This window comes from Dendrobates tinctorius, unplaced genomic scaffold (genome assembly GCF_039654945.1).
Source record: "Dendrobates tinctorius isolate UK_male_01 unplaced genomic scaffold, ASM3965494v1 ptg000046l, whole genome shotgun sequence".
NCBI lineage: Eukaryota > Metazoa > Chordata > Amphibia > Anura > Dendrobatidae > Dendrobates > Dendrobates tinctorius.
In genome coordinates, this window is record NW_027361714.1 from 6,598,008 (window position 1) to 6,618,793 (window position 20,786).

General features: G+C 42.9%; 1 protein-coding gene across 4 annotated transcripts in view; it reads left to right on the forward strand.

Annotated features, from left to right (window-relative positions):
• The window catches only part of PHACTR2 (phosphatase and actin regulator 2), a 284,129-nt gene that overhangs the window by 217,729 nt on the left and 45,614 nt on the right, over positions 1 to 20,786 (forward strand). For all 4 annotated transcript variants that reach the window (XM_073575682.1, XM_073575684.1, XM_073575681.1 and 1 more), the window contains exons 2-3: positions 6,498 to 6,665; positions 11,442 to 11,522. In XM_073575682.1, coding sequence (XP_073431783.1) covers positions 6,498 to 6,665; positions 11,442 to 11,522 — 249 coding nt within the window. The remainder of the gene's footprint in view (positions 1 to 6,497; positions 6,666 to 11,441; positions 11,523 to 20,786) is intronic.

Below are 20,786 nucleotides of genomic sequence, written 5' to 3' on the forward strand. Positions count from 1 at the left end.
ATTAGTAATTTGAACTGGATACGCTGAGGGAATGGGAGCCAGTGAAGAGATTTGCATAGTGACTGAATACAATACTGATCATTATTAAAAAAAACAATACTAATATCACCATAAGTGCCATTATACACAGGAGATGTGTACTTGGTATGCAGTATCTGTGTACAGGTAATAACAATAATTACCAGTGACATTATACTTTACACAGGAGCTCTGTATACAGTATCAGTGTACAGGTAATTCAGTGATCAACAATGACATTATAAACACAAGAGCTGTATATATTGTACTGGTTATACTGTGATGAATGATATACGCAGGAGCTCTGTATATAGTGTCAGTGTAAAGGTAATACAGTGATCACTGGTGACATTGTACACAGGACCACTGTATATATTATACAGTGTATAGTGTCAGTGTACAAGTAACACTCTGACTCACCAGTGACGTATCTAGGTGAAGTCCTTCATCTTCATCCAGCACAGACCACCATCACTTCTTCCAGTCAGTTCCTGTCTCTGACGGAAATAACACAGTTATCTAGAGCACCGCTTGCAGAATACATTACTTACCGTATATACTGGTATATAAGCCGAGATTTTCAGCTCATTTTTTTGGGGCTGAAAGACCCCTCTCGGCTTATACACGAGTCATATACCTGGGGGTCAGCGGGGGAGGGGAGCGGGGGTGTCACTGATCATACTCGCCCGTCCTGGCACTCTCTGCAGCCCCCTCGCTTCTCCACTGTCTCACTTCCTGCCTTCAGTGGTCACGTGGTACCGCTCATTAAACTCATGATTATGCGCATATTCATGAGTGGTAATGAGCGGTATCACGTGACCGCTGGAGGCAGGAAGGGAGACAGTGGAGAAGCGAGGATGCAGAGACGTTCCACAACGGGTGAGTATAGCGATATTCACCTGTCCTTGTTCCCACGCTGCTCACCGCCGTCTGCTACTTCCTCTGTCTGTGATATTTAGCCAGCAGGGGGAGCGGTGACGTGGTTAGTGCACGCCGCGCCCTCTGCTGGCTGAGCAGTCACTGACAGAGGACGCGCAGACAGTGGTGAGCAGCGATAGACCCCGGGTCCTGAGCAGGAGAGGTGAGTGTGGCATTTTTTTTGTTTTTTGCAGCAGCATATGGGGGCATAATCTATGGAGCAGAATATGGGGGCATAATCTATGGAGCAGAATATGGGTCATAATCTATGGAGCAGAATATGGGGGCATAGTCTATGGAGCAGAATATGGGGGCGTAGTCTATGGAGCAGAATATGGGGGCGTAGTCTATGGAGCAGAATATGGGGGCATATTATTCTATGGAGCAGAATATGGGGGCATATTATTCTATGGAGCAGAATATGGGGGCATATTATTCTATGGAGCAGAATATGGGGGCATATTATTCTATGGAGCAGAATATGGGGGCATATTATTCTATGGAGCAGAATATGGGGGCATATTATTCTATGGAGCAGAATATGGGGGCATATTATTCTATGGAGCAGAATATGGGGGCATATTATTCTATGGAGCAGAATATGGGGGCATATTATTCTATGGAGCAGAATATGGGGGCATATTATTCTATGGAGCATCTTTATGGGGCTATTAACCTTTGTGCAGCATTATATGGGGTGTATTTTGTATGGAGCTTTATATGGGGCTCATGATTCAATATGGATATTCAAAAACATTTAACCTACTGAGGTCTAAATTAATTTTACTTTTATTGGTATCTATTTTTGAAATTTACCAGTAGCTGCTGCATTTTCCACCCTAGGCTTATACATGTGTCAATAAGTTTTCCCAGTTTAGTGGCAAAATTAGGGGGGGGGTCGGCTTATACGCAAGTATATATGGTAAATTTTTTCCAACTTTTAAACTACATCAGATAAAGATAAAAAGGTGACAGTGTCGCTCTGCACAGTAACAGGACCACCCCCCATTTAAAACAGTATCCTCAAAAAATTAAATACATCACTGCAGTAATAATATCCCTTAGTTAGCCCTTATGATAATATCCCCCATCCTGGCCCCCGTGTGACTCATTCCTGGCTCCAGCCATATGTTCTCCATCCTGGTCCTATACTGTATGTTCTTCCATCTTGCCTTCATGTGATGTCCCGTGATCCTGCCCCATCTGTCTCCATTGTATTCATCCTGCCCATGATCCTTGTCCATGTGTCTCCATCCTGCCCCATGATCCTTGTCCATGTGTCTCCATCCTGCCCCATGATCCTTGTCCATGTGTCTCCATCCTGCCCCATGATCCTTCTCCATGTGTCTCCATCCTGCCCCATGATCCTTCGCCATGTGTCTCCATCCTGCCCCATGATCCTTCGCCATGTGTCTCCATCCTGCCCAATGATCCTGCCCCATTTGTCTCCATTCTGCCCCATCAGTCGCCATCCTTCCCCATGATCCTGCCCAAACTGTCTCCATCCTGTCCCATGATCTTGCCCCCTGTGTCTACATCCTGTCCCATGTCTCCATTCTGCAGTCAAAACATAGTGCAGCTTGTGACTTTCAATAAAAATAAAAACCTTTCTCCTTACCTGACCACACCATCAGTCTCCATCCTGCCCCATATTCCTGCCCCCTGTGTCTCCCATCGTGGCCCGGGCTGTGTCTCCCATCCTGCCACCGTGCTGCTTTCAATTAAAAATGAAGCTTTTTCCTTAGGCCTCTTTCACACTTCAGTTTTTTACAATCAGTCACAATCCGCCAGGTTTTGAAAAAAACGGATCCTCAATTTTCTTTTGAGGATCCGTTTTTTTTTCTCCATTGACTTTCATTAATGGCGGATTGTGACGGATTGCTGTCCGTTGCATCCGTTTTTTTTGAGGATCCGCCAAAAGTTGCTGTCCGTCACCATCCTCAAAGATTTCAAAACGGAGCTTGCAACGTTTTTTTTTCTGGCGGATCCTCCAGACACTCATTTAACCCGAAATTCTTTCTGGGTGCCAGACCAAAAAAATTTCTCCTTCTCCCTCTCCTTTTCCAGGCTGCGATTCCTTTAAAATTCTTCATTTTGCGGATCCGTCAAAAAAACGGATGGGTGGCATCCATTGTCATCAGTTCTAAAACGGATCCAGCATCCGTCCTTTTGGCGGATTTTGACTGATGCAAAAAACTGAAGTGTGAAAGAGGCCTAAGACATCACTATGTATGGCCAGCTTCAGGCCTGAGCAGGACCACTAACCTCCATCATACGGAGCAGGAGGTACATGAAGAGCAAAGCAGAGCGGAGGTCCCGAGCATGGAAAATGTACTGCATAGTTCTACCAGGCCAAGTGAGCGGCGACAAAATAATCTGAATTTTCTATTTCTTTCCTTGGGTACAAGTAACTGGACAAAAGAATTTCAAAACCCCAAATGATGACCAAGACGACAAAAGTGGTATAGCAGAGTGGAAATCATTGGTGGAGTCATACACCCAAGTGACCCCCCCCGACACAGACGTCCTCACCGCTTCCATATATCTTTGGACTATTTGCACGCTGAATGTTTGCAGGATTGATACGCCCATGAGTCTAAGCATATGTACTGGATGTCATAACGGCAGCAGGTCCCCTGACCCAAACTTGGCAGCCTCATATATACCCATGATGCTGTCAAGCTCTTGCCAGGATGACCCACATCTGGACTGTGCATCACAGCACATACCCGGACCACGACCTGCAGGTCAAAATCCATACATACTCAAACATAACTGAAACCACGATGTAACAAGGCAAACCTACCCTCACCGGGCAGCGGGCATACCTACCCACACCAGATCTACCCACACCGGGCAGAGGGCACAAGGCAGGTCAACAGTCACTGGGCAGCAGGCACACCTACCCACGCTGGGCAGCTGGTACACGGCAGGCCTACCCTCACTAGGCACATCTACCCACACCAGATCTACCTACACTGGGCACACCTTCCTACACCAGGCACACCGGGCAGCAGACACACAGCAGGCCTAACCTCACCAGATCTACTTACACTGGGCAGTGGGCACACCCTTCACTAGGCAGCAGGCAAACCTACCCTCACCGGTCACACGATTTGCTGGTAAGGCCTCTTTCACACTTCCGTTTTTGACAATCAGTCAAGATCCGCCAATTTTGAAAAAAAACAGATCTGCCATTTTTATTTGCGGATCCGTTTTTTTCCCCATTGACTTTCATTATTGGCGGATCCTGACTGATTGCCGTCCGTTGCATCCGTTTTTTTGAGGATCCGCCACAATGTTAGTGTCCGTCAACATCCTCAAAGATTTGTAAACGGAGCTTGCAACGTTTTTTTGCCGGCGGATCCTCCAGACACTGAATTAACCCCAAAATCTGTCTGGGTGCCGGACAAAAAAAATAAATTCTCATCCTCTCCCTCGCTCTCCTTCCCGGCCAGCGGTTCCTTTAAATTTCCTCATTTTCAGGATCCGTCTAAAAACGGATCCTGTGCCATCCGTTCACATCAGTTGACAACGGATCCGCTTGTCTGACTTTTTGGCGGATTGTAACTGATGCAAATAACTGAAGTGTGAAAGAGGCCTTACCTGGCCGCGCTCCTATGGCGATGCTGCTTCCATGCATATGCCGGCGACGTGCACGCTGATGTCAGCTGCCAGACTCCGATTGGCTGGCGGCTTTTAACTATTGCCGTGTGGGCCCACATGGCAATATAGTTTAACTGAACATGCATCTTGGACGCAGGTTCAGTTACTGCACTGGCAGAATGCTGCTGCTAGGGCTCGGTGAGCAGAAGAGAGGGGGCCTGATGCGGGCCCCCTCTTTTCATTGGCCCCAAACGCAAGTCAGGGCAGTAATGCCCTCTGGCGGCCCTGTGAATGTGTGTATATTTAGTTAAATGTAATAGATACATGGATTGGCTACATTTAATGATTTACACTGAATTAATATCAAATTTTAGGAAAAATCTATGATGTTGTTTGGCCTATTTTTAATTGTAGTTACCATATACATCAGGATATGTGGAAGGGGGGGATTTAACAGATGTATGACTTACTCTAGTATAATAGGTTGGCATGAAAAGTGGAGTTACATTTATAGACAGAAGTATATTTTAAGATGCACCAAGTTTATCAAACACTTTGATAAATTTTGCACAAATAATTATCCTGTAGCCACCACGAAAAGCAACTTAAATTTCCCCCGTGATAAAATCTCCCCATAGTGTACATACAATTATTTTCTAGAGAAGAGAGAGACAGCATCTAATTTAGGTGAAATAAAACCTTCAAGGTTCCATTTATTTGTCCATAAATGTGACGTTTCGACCAGTCATAGGTCTTTTTTTTTTTTTTCCAAGCATGCTCTCCAATCCCTTGCTCCTCTTATACCATGTTTCCTTGGTCCCCCTCCATGTACTGTTTTTCCATCTTCGATGATGATGTGTCGATGTGACATTTGACTGTGCAGGCAATTACTGGCTGTATCAGTGTTGTGTCGTTACCACTGAGATCCTCACTGCGGCCAGTGAATGACTGCAGCAGTCATGTATTGTGTAACCACATGATCACTGGAACCTATATTGGCAGGAGACTAAGGTAACGTTTTGGTGATTGAGAAGGTTTTTCTACGTTTGGGATTTTACACCATCGTAATTAGGTTGTAAAAATTAAACTACCCACCTGTGGTATCCCCAGCAATCACAAATTTTGTAGTCCTGGATGTCCCTTTTCGTAGCAAACAGTGGTCTCATGTGTACTACCATGTTATTCATTGACTATTCGACTGACCGATGTAACCAAGCGCTGTATCTCCATCAGTCCTGTAGTTAACTAATTTAGTAGTTCAATAGTTTACATACTCTACCATTCAGACTGCAGATACAGGACCTTTTCTTCTATTAATTGTTGGAAGCGCCATGTGTGGTACCCGCAGAGATCATACTGTATGTTTGTTAAAAAAATTTTTTTAATCTAATTACTGATCTGGATGCTGGAATTTTTTTTCCATATAATGTATGTTTGTTACCAGTATATCCTGTGAAGAAGTGTTGGTTGTTTGTTGACGAACCTCTTTAATTCTGTATCCACTTCCATATGTGACTTCAGCCTAAAGTGGCTTGCCAAGAAAATCTCTGTCCATATCAGTTATAATAGATCATGTAAAAGAGAAATGGCAGTAGAACAGTTAACACCTTACGTTTTTCATTGTACTTTTACACGCATCGCCTCGGAGTTCTGGGCAGTGAGGTCTCTCTGTGATATTCCCAACTTGGTGGTCCCTGGTGGATAAAGATTTTTTTTTTTTTTTTTTGTTCTGGTTTTGTTTTTGTTTTTTTTGTAATTTAATACAATTCTAATTATTTTGGATTAAAATAATTATTGTTGTTTTTGTATTTTTTTTTCTTGTACTTTGATAAGTTATCAATAGGTTTATAAGCTCTTTCTTCCTAACTGCATAAGATGTCTGTGCTTGTTTATTTTTCTGCCTGGATAAATTTAATCATGGCTTTCTAATCCTTTTTTTTTTTTTTTTCTTACAGTTGATGGGTTGGACAAAGCTTCAATAGCCAACTGTGATGCTCCAAACACAGGCACCCAATCACCTCCTCTGAAGAGGAAAGGACGACTTTCATCCATAGGCAAAATATTTAAGCCTTGGAAATGGAGAAAGAAGAAGGCTAGTGAAAAATTCCGCGAGACCTCCGCAGGTAGGGGTTATAGTTCCTGTTGAGTGTTATGTCTACTTGCCTTTCCTGGGGGCATTTACCTTATTCAAATATTTTCAGAATATGTGTACTAATTACTAAGCTACCCAAACTTCAGCACAATTCCAGCAAGTTGAACTTTCTAAGCTATGAAAGAATTTTCTCTTGAGGAAGCATTACGATGAAAATTTTTCTCTACTAAATCTGAGTATATGTGTATGTCATGTAGTGTGTTAATATACTCACCTGGAGGGCACCACTAAACTGAATGATATTCAGAAGGAGTTCACCAAAGGCATGCTAGAGTAAACTGCAGAAATGAAGAGAAAAGCAACATGCCCATAAATTGGGAACACCACAAGATATAAAATGATTAACAATGTTTATTAATTACAAAAGGCACATACAAGACAAACACACAATTTCCATATGGAAATGTCCTGGGGTCTGACATGGGAGAAACGGGGCTTTGTTGGCCGCAGCTTCCTCAGCCAGGAGTGTTCCTGCAGGATGTGACCTGTATGGGGGGGTGGGGGGGAAGCTTCCAGGATTGGGAGAGATCTGCTAAAGCTGGAGACATTGTTTCTGATTGAGATTATTTATATACATACATACACAGCTGTGGCCAAAAGTATTGACACCCCTGCAATTCTGTCAGATAATACTCAGTTTCTTCCTGAAAATGATTGCAAACACAAATTCTTTGGTATTATTATCTTCATTTAATTTGTCTTAAATGAAAAAACACAAAAGAGAATGAAGCAAAAAGCAAAACATTGATCATTTCACACAAAACTCCAAAAATGGTCCAGACAAAAATATTGGCACCCTCAGCCTAATACTTGGTTGCACAACCTTTAGCCAAAATAACTGCGACCAACCGCTTCCGGTAACCATCAATGAGTTTCTTACAATGCTCTTCTGGAATTTTAGACCAAACTGGCAAACTGCTCCAGGTCCCTGATATTAGAAGGGTGCCTTCTCCAAACTGCCATTTTTAGATCTCGCCACCTTAGAAGTCTCCAGTGCTTTCTCTCAAACCATTTTCTAGTGCTTTTTGAAGTGTGTTTTGGGTCATTGTCCTGCTGGAATACCCATGACCTCTGAGGGAGACCCAGCTTTCTCACACTGGGCCCTACATTATGCTGCAAAATTTGTTGGTAGTCTTCAGACTTCATAATGCCATGCACACAGTCAAGCAGTCCAGTGCCAGAGGCAGCAAAGCAACCTCAAAACATCAGGGAACCTCCGCCATGTTTGACTGTAGGGACTGTTTTTTTCTTTGAATGTCTCTTTTTTTTCTCCTGTAAACTCTATGTTGATGCCTTTGCCCAAAAAGCTCTACTTTTGTCTCATCTGACCAGAGAACATTCTTCCAAAACGTTTTAGGCTTTTTCAGGTAAGTTTTGGCAAACTCCAGCCTGGCTTTTTTATGTCTCGGGGTAAGAAGTGGGGTCTTCCTGGGTCTCCTATCATACAGTCCCTTTTCATTCAGACGCCGACTGATAGTATGGGTTGACACACTTATACCCTCGGACTGCAGGGCAGCTTGAACTTGTTTGGATGTTAGTCGAGGTTCTTTATCCAACATCCGCACAATCTTGCGTTGAAATCTCTTGTCAATTTTTCTTTTCCGTCCACATCTAGGGAGGTTAGCCACAGTGCCATGGGCTTTAAACTTCTTGATGACACTGCGCACGGTAGACACAGGAACATTCAGGTCTTTGGAGATGGACTTGTAGCCTTGAGATTGCTCATGCATCCTCACAATTTGGTTTCTCAAGTCCTCAGACAGTTCTTTGGTCTTCTTTCTTTTCTCCATGCTCAATGTGGTACACACAAGGACACAGGACAGACCATGTCAACTGGCTGCAAGTGTGATTTAGTTATTGCCAACACCTGTTAGGTGCCACAGGTAAGTTACAGGTGCTGTTAATTACACAAATTAGAGAAGCATCCATGATTTTTCGAACAGTGCCAATACTTTTGTCCACCCTCTCTTTTATGTTTGGTGTGGAATTATATCCAATTTGGCTTTAGGACAATTCTCTTTTGTGTTTTTTCATTTAAGACAAACTAAATGAAGATAATACCAAAGAATTTGTGTTTGCAATCATTTTCAGGAAGAAACTGAGTATTAGCTGACAAAATTGCAGGGGTGCCAATACTTTTGGACACAACTGTGTAATGTGTGTGTGTGTGTGTGTGTGTATATATATATGTGTGTGTGTATGTATGTATATATATATATATATATATATATATATATATATATATATATATATATATATATATATATATATATATATATATTATAGTTATTGTGTGTGTGTGTGTGTGTGTATATATATGTATGTATACACACACACACTGTGCTGGAGGATGGAGATGAATTAATCTGTAATCCAGCAAGTAATCTGATCCGGGGGGCTCGGATTTAGGAGGACTATAAGGTACATTTTACTACTATGAAGTACTATCGGCTGTGCATTATACTTTATTGATGACTATGGAGGTCCATTTGATTATACTATACATGGATGACTATGAACTGTGCAGTGTATTATAGAGAGGACTATGGGGGTGCATTATATTAAATGGAGGACTATGGGGGTGCATTATACTTCTTATATGGATCCCCATGACTTCTATGTAAGCCCCTGATGAGTATAATGGTTTATTTTCTTTTATACATTACAGAACTATGACAGTACGGGGGCGAAATATATACCAGGATGGGGCACCGGATAGTTTGGCATGGGGGGGGGGGGGAGGGTCCCATTTGAAAGTTCGCACCGGGGCCCATAACTTTGTAGTTACGCCACTGGACAGAGAACAGGTACTGGTCGAATAAGGTATGTAAAGTGCATAGTTGGTTATACCCTAGTCAGCTGGCATTATGAAGCATAGGGGACCCAAAGGTACAGTAATAGTCAAATGTTTATTTCTAGTTTGCCGCATGTCCCGCCAATCTGCTCTTATATGCTTGTATTCTATGTAAATAGAACCAAATGGGCTGTAACACAATCTAATCAGTGCTTACATTTTTCCATAGACATATGCTCTGCACTGTCATTCTGTGGTGGAAAGAAATACTAATACATCCAACACAAACATCCAACTGTACAGATCTAAATGGTGATTTTAACCTACACAATGCATCAATAACAGGAAATATCCTGAGATCATTACAGCACAGTAGTTTTAGGCTTTGGGCCCATAAGTTTAGACATTGACAATATCAACATTCTACATACTGTATTTTTCAATCCATACAAAGTTTCCATGGCAATAAAGACCCTGTATAAAATCTGTGATAGTGATACTAATAATAACATGCCCTCTATTAGTAGCTCAGTCTCAGACCCATAGGCCCATGACATAGGCCCATGACTTTATGCTGACACATGACTGCTTGAAGAGATTATTGCTCGAATGTATCTAAAATAGAAAATGAGGTAGCCTTATATGTAGTCTTGACTATGCTATCAAACCATTTAGTGTTTGCAATTTCTTTTGAAGACCTCTGTATTTCTAAGACACTCTCTCCACAAGCAGAACCTTTACTCTTTTAGATCTCCTACCAGAGGGAGCTGTGACGTGCACACAACCAGGAAGCGGAAAGCACGCCAGGGACCGTGCCGAGGGGCTGGGGCAGTGAGTAAGCCCGCATGGAGGGAGAAGGGGACACCATGTAGGGGCGCCGGACATAGCGCTACAGAAAGCACTAAGTAGGACAGCAGTCAAGAGGTTCATGATCACTCCATAAATTTGGCATTATGGAAGAGTGGCAAGAAGAAAGCCATTTATGAAAGCAAGCCATAAGAAGTACCATTTTCAGTTTGCAAAAAGCCATGTAGAGGACATGGCTAGCATTTGGAAGAAGGTGTTCTGGTTAGATGAGACCAAAGTAGAACTATTTAGGCTAATTGCAATACGTTATGTGTAGCAGAAAGCAAACATCGCACATCACCCTGGAAACACCATCCCCACCGTCAAATGGTAGCGGCAACATCCTGCTGCTGGGATGCTGTTCTTCATCAGGGACAGGGAAACCGGTCAGAATTGATGGGGGAAGATTGATGGAGCTGAATACAGGGTAATCTTGGAGGAAAACATGTTCACCTTACTGCAGGACAATGAGGCTAAACCAACTACCAGAACAACAATGGAATGGTTTAGATCAAAGCATATCCATGTGTGAATGGCTCTGTTACAGTCTAGGCCTTAAATTTTATTGAGAATCTGTGACAAGACTTGAAAATTGCTGTTCCCAGATGCCTACATCCAATCTCCATGCGCTACAGCTATTTTTCAAAGCCTAGTGGGCACAAATTTCATCCTCGAGATGTGGAAAGCTGGTAGAAACATACCACAAATTATTTGCTGCAGCAATTGCAGTGAAAGGTCGTCCTATAAAGTAGTGACTTAGGAGGGCTGAATACAAATGCACTTCACAATTTTTAGATTTATGTTTTAAATATTTAGAAAACCATGGATCATTTCCTCTACACTTCACAAATACTTTGCTACTTTTTGTTATATCACATAAAATCCCAATAAAAAAAAACATTTAAATTTAAGTTCATCAAGTTTGAATAGTCTTTCAAGGCACTGTATATTGCATTTACCAGTGAAAATTTTAGGGAACCAAGGAGGTACCGCAGTTTGACATTTATAGGCCTGAATCAACCATAGCCCTCAAATAACACAATAAGTGATTTCAGATTTATTTTCTAAAAACACATACCTTCATGTAGTTTGCTTGTCTTTTCTCAGTGTTGGAGCGCAAAATATCTATGAGACAGAGCCGAGATGAACTTATAAGAAGAGGAGTCCTCAAAGAAATACCAGACAATGGTGAGATTTATCGAAGTTCGTCATATACCACAGACTCGTTTTATTTTTTGCTTATATTTAATTATGTTTATATATTTATTTGTTGCCTCTTTTGACATTACAGCTTATGTGATTTTATGAGAAATCTTCAAAGACAAGCCCAGCATTACCGTGAAGGCTTGCTCACACAACTCACACAAGTGTATAATATGGAAGAGTGCAATGAGAGAAAACATTGCATTGCACTCTGACCAATAATTTCGGTGAGTCCGTGCTCATCTGCGAGTTTTTCCTCAGCTCCGTTCAGACTGAGCAAAAAATCGCAGCATGCTGCAAGTGGATGTGACATTTGTATCACACTCGCCAATGCAAGTCATGGGGTGCGATAAAAAAATTGTACGGCACACTGACCATGCGTGTGCTGTCCAATATTTACGCACACATATCAAACGAAACTTGACATTTCATCAGGGAAGTTCAGTAAATTCTCTGCCTGAACAGTCATAATAGCATAGATAAAAAGAATAGATGAATGTATACAGTGGAATAGATATATTCACAGAGAGAATATATAGATATCCTGTAGACGGTGACCGGAAAATTGCCCACATGGAAAATTGCCAATTGCAGTATCACAAAGTTTCAGATCTATATTTGAGGTGCAAGGTGAGGATGTTCACATGATATGTGAAAATTGCCCATAGACATGAATATCCACAGGAAAACAGTAGAGAGTTATAGGTGAGATGCTCTGTAGGACAGACAATAGCATAGGTTAAATGCTCTGCAGGACAAGGGAATAGTATACAGGTATAGGTGAGATGCTCTGCAGGACAGGAGAATAATATAGAATTCTAGGTGAGATGCTCTGCAGCACAGACGCACATTTTGCTTCTGCTTTTTGAGGGCACGAGTCATGATAATGTTCTGTTGGTTCTTGAACTACGTTGTCATCCTTTGTTTTGAGAATTGAATGGCATTTTCAAGAGCGTTGCAGTCGGCATTTCCAAGTCACCACTGCGTTGATAGTATGAAATGCAAGATATTCAAACCCCAAGTAAATCATAACTTTGTTGTTCCTCTGGCTAGAATACTTTAGATGAACTCAAAATACACTTTTATTGAAAAGAAATTAAAAAATATGGGGATAGATCTATTAACCCCTTTCTGACATCAGACGTACTATCCCATCCATGGGACCCGGGCCCCTATGCCCATGGACGGGATAGTACGTCTAGGGCGATCAGCGGCGCCCACGTGGTGAGCGCCGCTGATCGCGGCCGGGTGTCAGCTGATCATCACAGCTGATACCCGGCATTATGTGTCAGGGGCGGTCACGGACTGCCCCCGACACGTTAACCACTTGCACACCGTGATCAAACATGATCGCGGTGTACCGGGGGTTAAATGGAAGCATCGGCAGGGAGGGGGCTCCCTCCGTGCTTCCCTAAGCCCCCCATAGCAGCGCAATGTGCAGCGCTGCTGCGGGCGGCTCTTTCCCTGCAGGTCCCCGCATCCAAGATGGCGACTGGGACCTTCGGGGGCCTGCAGGGAGCTGACTTCCTCAGTGCCTGCAAAGCGCAGGCAAGGAGGAAACCTGCATACTGCCTGTGACAGATAGATGATCTGTCACAGTGATCTGTGATGTGACAGATCAGTGATATCCCCCCTGGGACAACCTAATAAAGTTTAAAAAAAAAAGTGTAAAGATAATTTTAAAAAAATCGCTAAATAAATTAAAAAAAAAAAAAAAAAAAAAAAAAAAAATTCCCTAATAAATTCATTTTTTGGAAATAAAAAAAACCAAACAATAAAAGTACACATATTTGGTATCGCCGCGTCCGTAACGACCTGCCCTATAAAACTGTCCCATTAGTTAACCCCTTTAGCGAACCCCTTAAAAAATAAAAAACAAAGCAAAAAATAATAATTTATTATCATACTGCCGAACAAAAAGTGTAATAACGCACGATCAAAAAGACGCATATAAATATCCATGGTACCGCTGTAAACGTCATCTTGTCCCGCAAAAAACGAGCCACCACACAGCATCATCAGAGAAAAAATAAAGTTATAGCTCGCAGAATAAAGCGATGCAAAAATAATTATTTTTTATATAAAATTGTTTTTATTGCATAAAAGCGCCAAAACATAAAAAAATGACATAATTGAGGTATCGCTGTAACCGTATTGACCCGAAGAATAAAACCGCTTTATCAATTTTACCGCACGCTGAACGGTGTAAACGCACCCCCCAAAAGAAATTCATGAAACGCTGGTTTTTGTTCATTCTGCGTCCCAAAAATCGGAATAAAAAGCGATAAAAAAAAGTCACGTGCCCGAACATGATACCAATAAAAGCATCAACTCGTCCCGCAAAAAATAAGACCTCACATGACTCGGTGGGTAAAAATACGGAAAAATTATAGCTCTCAATATGTGGTGATGCAAAAACTATTTTTACAATAAAAAGCGTCTTTTAGCGTATGACAGCTGCCAAAAATAAAAACCGCCATAAATAGTAAATCAAACCCCCCCCGTTATCACCCCCTTAGTTAGGGAAAAATAATAAAATTAAAAAAATGTATTTTCATTTTCCCGTTAGGGTTGGAGTTAGAATTGGGAGGTTTCCAGTGTTTGGGCACATCAGGTGCTCTCCAAACGCAACATGGCGCCTGATCTCAATTCCAGCCAATTCTGCTTTGAAAAAGTCAAATGGTGCTCCTTCCCTTCCAAGCTCTGCCATGCGCCCAAACAGTGTTTTACACCCACATATGGGGTATCAGCCTACTCAGGACAAATTGCAAAACAACTTTTGGGGTTCTATTTCTCCTGTTGCCCTTAGGAAAATAAAAAATTGGGGGCAAAAATGTCATTTTTGTGGGAAAAAAAAGATTTTTTTTTTATTTTCATGCCCGGGCATTATAAACTTCTGTGAAGCCCTTGGGGGTTCAAAGTGCTCACCACACATCTAGATAAGTTCCTTAGGGGGTCTAGTTTCCAAAATGGTGTCATTTGTGGGGGGTTTCCACTGTTTAGGTACATCAGGGGCTCTCCAAAGGCAACATGACACCCGCAGACCATTCCATCAAAGTCTGCATTCCAAAACGTCACTACTTCCCTTCCGAGCCTCCGACGTGTGCCCATACAGTAGTTTTCTCCCACATATGGGGTATCGGTGTACTCGGGACAAATTGGACAACAACTTTTGGTGGTCCATTTTGTCCTGGTACCCATGGGAAAAAAAATAAAAAATGGGGACTAAATGATCATGTTTGTGGAAAAAATACGATTTTTTTATTTTCACGCCCGGGCGTTATAATCTTCTGTGAAGCACTGGGGGAGTTCAAAGTGCTCACCACACATCTAGATAAGTTCCTTAGGGGGTCTAGTTTCCAAAATGGGGTCACTTGTGGGGGGATTCCACTGTTTAGGTACATCAGGGGCTTTCCAAACGCGACATGCTGTCCGATCTCAATTCCAGCCAAAAAAGTCAAATGGTGCTACTTCCCTTCCGAGTTCTGCCATGCGCCCAAATAGTGGTTTACCCCCACGTATGGGGTATCAGCTTACTCAGGACAAATTGCACAATAACTTTTAGGGTCCTGTTACCCTTGGGAAAGTAAGAATTGAGGGTGAAAAGATCATTTTTGTGGATAAAATATGATTTTATAATTGTACGGCTGTACGTTATAAACTTCTGTGAAGCCCTTGGGGGTTCAAAGTTCTCACCAAACATCTAAATAAGTTCCTTGGGGGGTCTAGTTTCCAAAATGGTGTCATTTGTGGGGGGTTTCCACTGTTTAGGTACATCAGGGGCTCTCCAAACGTGACATGGCATCCGATCAGAATTCCAGTCAATTTTGCATTGAAAAAGTCAAACGGCGCTCCTTCCCTTCTGAGATCTGCCATGTGCCGAAACGGTGGTTCCCCCTCACATATCAGGTATCAGCGTGCTCAGGACAAATTGCACAATAACTTTTCCAGTCCAACCTCTCCTTTTACCCTTTGTAAAATAAAAAAAATTGAACCTGAATTATTTTTTTTTTGTGAAAAAAAGTTAAATGTTTTTTTTTTTTTTAATATTCAAAAAATTCCTGTGAAGCACCTGAAGGGTTAATAAACTTCTTGAATGTGGTTTTAAGCACCTTGAGGGGTGCAGTTTTTAGAATGGCGTCACCTTTGGGTATTTTCTATCATATAGACCCCTCAAAGTGGCTTCAAATGTGATGTGGTCCATAAAAAAAAAATGGTGTTGTAAAAATGAGAAATCGCTGGTCAACTTTTAACCCTTATAACTTCCTAACAAAAAAAAATTTTGGTTCCAAAATTGTGCTGATATAAAGTAAACATGTGGGAAATGTTATTAATTTTTTTGTGTGCCGTATCTCTGTGATTTAAGGGCATAAAAATTCAAAGTTGGAAAATTGCGAAATTTTCAAAATTTTCGCTTTTTTCACAAATAAACGTAAGTTATGTGAATTAAATTTTACCACTAACTTGAAGTACAATATGTCACGAGAAAACAATGTCAGAATCACCGGGATCCATGGAAGCGTTTCAGAGTTATTACCTCATTAAGGGACAGTGGTCATAATTGTAAAAATTGGCCCGGTCATGAACGTGCAAACCACCCTTGGGGGTGAAGGGGTTAAAGTACCATACATGTTTTAACTAACCAAAACACAATTGGCTGGCACAGCAGGAAAGCCATTGTTCACTGGGGTTGTACCAAAAGGAATGACATGATTGCCAATTGGAAACAATGGGGGTGGGGAAGCGCTGGAAGGCCCAATTGAAATAATGTCAACAAGGAAACCCAGTTGACTTCCATGGGCTCCATTGAAATACAATACAGCACAACACAGGCAGCAAAGAAAATGCAGAATGGATTTCAACAAAGGTCTCTGGGCCCAGATGACTGCTCCGAGTTCTACAGGTTCGGTTCACTCATACCTAGTACCAGAGGACAGAGTCTGTTCTTACGAGTTGTCATTCCACTCTGTGTGGTGTGTATGGGCCTAGAGACCCTGATTCCAATCCATTCTGCATTTTCTTTCATCCTATGCCTGCCTACACCTGCAGTATATGTGTTCGATACATAACTATGTAGGATCTGTTTACTCTTAATCTTGGTAGTCATGTGGACAGGGAAGGAAGTGCAGGCGCCAGATTCACTGCCACTGAATCAATAGGAGAGCGGCGCTGCTATGGCAATTCCGGTGTAACAGGCCAGATTAACCTCCCGCCCAGAATATACCCGGGGTTAAAGTGGCCTAGGCCAGATTATACCCCTCTGGGCCAGAATACACCCCGGGGTATAGTTAGGCCTAGGCCAGATTATACCCCTCCCATTCAGAATATACCCCAGATGTTGTAGATCAGGCAGCACACGGGGGGCAGTGACAGTGAACGGGGTCCCAGGCAGCACACAGGAGCAGAGACAGCGCACGGGGCCCCCAGGCAGCGCACGGGGCCCCCAGGCAGAAAATGGGGTCCCAGGCAGCACACGGGCCACAGGCAGCACTATTAATTAATAAAAATTAAATAAAATAAAATTGATAAAATTAATGAACATGCTGCGTTTTTAATCGATAAGTGTTTCCGCAGCGGTTAAAAACGCACCATTGGCACAACATGTGCGTTTTTCATTAAAAATCAATTGGATGCTTTTCTTTAGCATTTCTGCAGCAGAATCGCTTGTCTAAAAGCGCTGCTGAAACGCTTAAACGCTACGTGGACACACAGCCTAAATCACAAGTTAATCACATATCTTGTGAACATCATCACCTTGCACCTCAAAAATTATAGGTCTTAAACTTTTTGATGCTGCATTTGGCAATTTTCCGCGTGGACAATTTTCCGGGTGGGCATTTTTCTTGTGGGCATTTTTCAGGGAACCCCTGTAGACCTATAATTTCACAAGTCCCCTACATATAACAAATCTTCACCCTTTAGTGCCTTTCGTGTGTCACTACAGGGTGTTTAGCCTTAGTTAAGTTAGTATGTAAATAATTTTAAAAAATGATGTGTGTGGTCCCCCCCTTATTTTTCATAACCAGCCAAGGTAAATCAGACAGCTGTGGGTTTGTATTATCAGGCTGGAAACGTTATTGGGCACTTCCCATCCTAAAAATACAAGCCCGCAGCTGCCCCAGAATTAGCTCATTACAGATGTGCCAATTCTGGCATTTCGCACCAGCTTTTCCCAATTTGCCCTGATGCTGTGGCAATCTGGATAATAGTTTATGGGATTGATGTCAGCTCTATAATGTCATTTGGCATTAAGCCCTGGTGGCGTAATGGAAAGGTATCTATCAGCTACCCTCATTACTAACCCAGTAATCAAAAATAAAAACACACACAAAAAGTAGTTTGTTTAAAAAAAAACCCAAAAAATAAAAAAACACTCGTTCACCAATTGAGAAAAAAAAAAAGGGATCCAATGTAGTCCAATGAATCTGAAGTAGTCAAAAAAATGGAAACCTGAAAGACCTTAAAGCTATGTGCCCACGTTAGCATTTTTAAACGCTCAGGAAACTGATCCCCTTCCCAGAAAACGCGCGTCTTTTTTCCGCGCGTTTCTTGCGCGTTTTTGAGGCGTTTTTTGACGCGCGTTTTCTGGGAACATTGGGGAAGGCTAAAAATACTCAGCAATGCGAAAATCAATGAGCATGCTGCGTTTTTAGCTGCTAAGCGATTCCTGAGCGTTTAAAAAACGCAACGTGGGCACACAGCCTTAAAGCGGGAGGTAAAGAAATATAAACAAGTGGCCATCCCTTATTCACCAACTTATTATTAATAAAAACGCCTGCAGCTCTGACGTAATCCATGGTGTTCCCACAACATCCACAGATTCAGTACAACAGTCTATGGAGCATTGTTCTGAGAACGCTTCATAGGTCGCTCCTGGTCATGTCTCATGAGCAATGACGTCAATATCTCAGTAACGGCATCGCTCATGAGATATGACCGGGAGTGACCTATGGTTGCAGTACATAGCCAAAGCTGACTGTTCCCGCAAGACCTGGCAGCTCTGAACAGCGGTGACATCTGTAACTACATCGCTCATCAGAGTGACCGAGTGTCATAGAGGCCAGCATAACTCTATCGAGGGTTGTAGTTACTGATGTCACCGCTGTTCAGAGCCGTCGGGTTTCTTGCTTGAGAACATTTCTGTGATAGGTCCACACGTTTTGCTTATTAATGGAGTGCTGCCTCTTTTTATCTTTATCTATGTATCTATCTCTGTATACAATATTGCTTTATTAGTTTGTAAACTAGCTTTAATTGACACATAATTACAATATGTAAAAGGTGGTGTTAAACCGCATTGCATACGGATGTCATATGGATGCTAGGTGAGAAAAATCGCATTGTCCTCACATGACACTCGTCCTGCTTTTCTGGACCAACATCGGAGCAATTTTTTTTATACAATTATGTGACTACAGCCTTGCCTAAACAGACCATTCTTCCATAACTGAGATATCCATGTTTGAATTGATATGCAAATGAGGCTGTAGATCTGATTTCTACGTCACTCCAGGTCCATTCGCCACTCAGCGCCGCCTACTCCGGCTTGATTGACTGCCTTTATGCTGTGTGACTTCAGGCAGAGGAGTCAAAAAAGGATTCTCTATCGTATATAATATTTTGCATACATGACTCTCATCAATTCACCTCCCAGTATCTAAAATAAGAAAAACGGTATGACCCGGATTCATCCTGTGTATTGTATCTGTAAGATGTCTGAACAGGACTAAACCTGGTGCCATGTGAGCCTCATGCACATATTGTGTAACCCTGGCATTCAGCTTACACTGTCTACCTATCTAATAGGCAAATGATAGTCTATTAACCCCTTTCCTACTTTGGATGTAATATTCCGTCCATGTGACCTGGGCCCTAAGTCCCATGGACGGAATATTACGTCATGCCCTTTAATGCGACATCGCGACTTAAGTCGCGGTGATCGCATTAAAATGTCGACGCCATCTTACCTCAGGATAGATGGCCTCGGCATCCTGGGCAGTCTCTGCCCTGGCCCGCCCCTGTTCAATTCAGAACAGCCAATCACAGCGCTTCTTTGTTTCAGCCAATCAGATTGGCTGAAACAGGAACCTAGGCTAGGATCGAGTACCGATGTACTCGATCCTAGGACCGGTGCCTGGCAACGCCAGGCATCGGAGAAAAGCCCAAAGATTGGCGCGATCGCTGATCTAATCGATCGCGCCAATCGCAGCGCACAGCGGCGCAATATCGCCGCTGTGCCCTACCGGTACCGGCCCGGATCGGTGCTGTAATAGCACCGATCCTAGGCCAGAGCCTAGGACAGGCCCAGCAGGGCCTGCAGGAAGTGGTTGGCGCTATTGATTAGATTGGAGATCACGCCAGCCACAGGGCACAGCTGCGGTCACGCTGTGACCGCTCTGTGCCCTGCTGATGACCTGGCCATGAGCTCCGATCCTAGGCAGTTACCATGGTCACCAGGCAGAGCAGGGATTGGTGGGATCGATGTAATCATTCGATCCCACCAATGACAGGTCACAGCAGCAATGTGACCGCTCTGTGACCTGCCCCTGACCTGCCTCTGACCTGTCTGCAGGGGTCCTCTAGCTGAGGAGTCCTGCAGAGAGGTCGGGCGACGCAATTCACTTATCAAAGTTCGTGCCGGCTGTTTTCCATTTTTCTTTTTCACCCCCCCCCCCCCTTTGCGCCACCCCTGTGCACACATCCAGCAGCCACTAAATTTTGATACGTGACGCCGTTCACTTATCATATCTAGGACCTGCTGTTTTAGACTTTTTTTCACAGGTATTTTGCTCCCCATTTCCTTTTAGCTTTTTCTTACAGGATAGTGTGCACCAATCACTAGCCCCCCCCACCACATACACAGTTATAAAAAATAAAGTACACCCAAGCACCATATTTACACAAAAAAATGTCCAGCTCATCACGTTCCTCCCAACAGCGCTATTCAATGGAGGAGGCATATTCTTACCTTGCCTCCGACACTGATAGCGAGGATGACGATCCGACTTTTCTTTATTTTTCGGATTCTTCATCCTCTTCCTCTTCCACCTCCTCATCTTCCTTCTCGGGTCCTGCGGAACCGCCACACAGACGCTCAGTACAGAAGATGAGGCAGCGCCCACCATGCCCGCAGCTGATTCAGCAGACCCTGTGTGGACCTCGCCCCCCCCGAAAACTACGAGCCACCGATTCCTGATTTTGTGGCAGAATCAGGAATCAAGTTTGACACCACCGGCCTCACAGAAATTG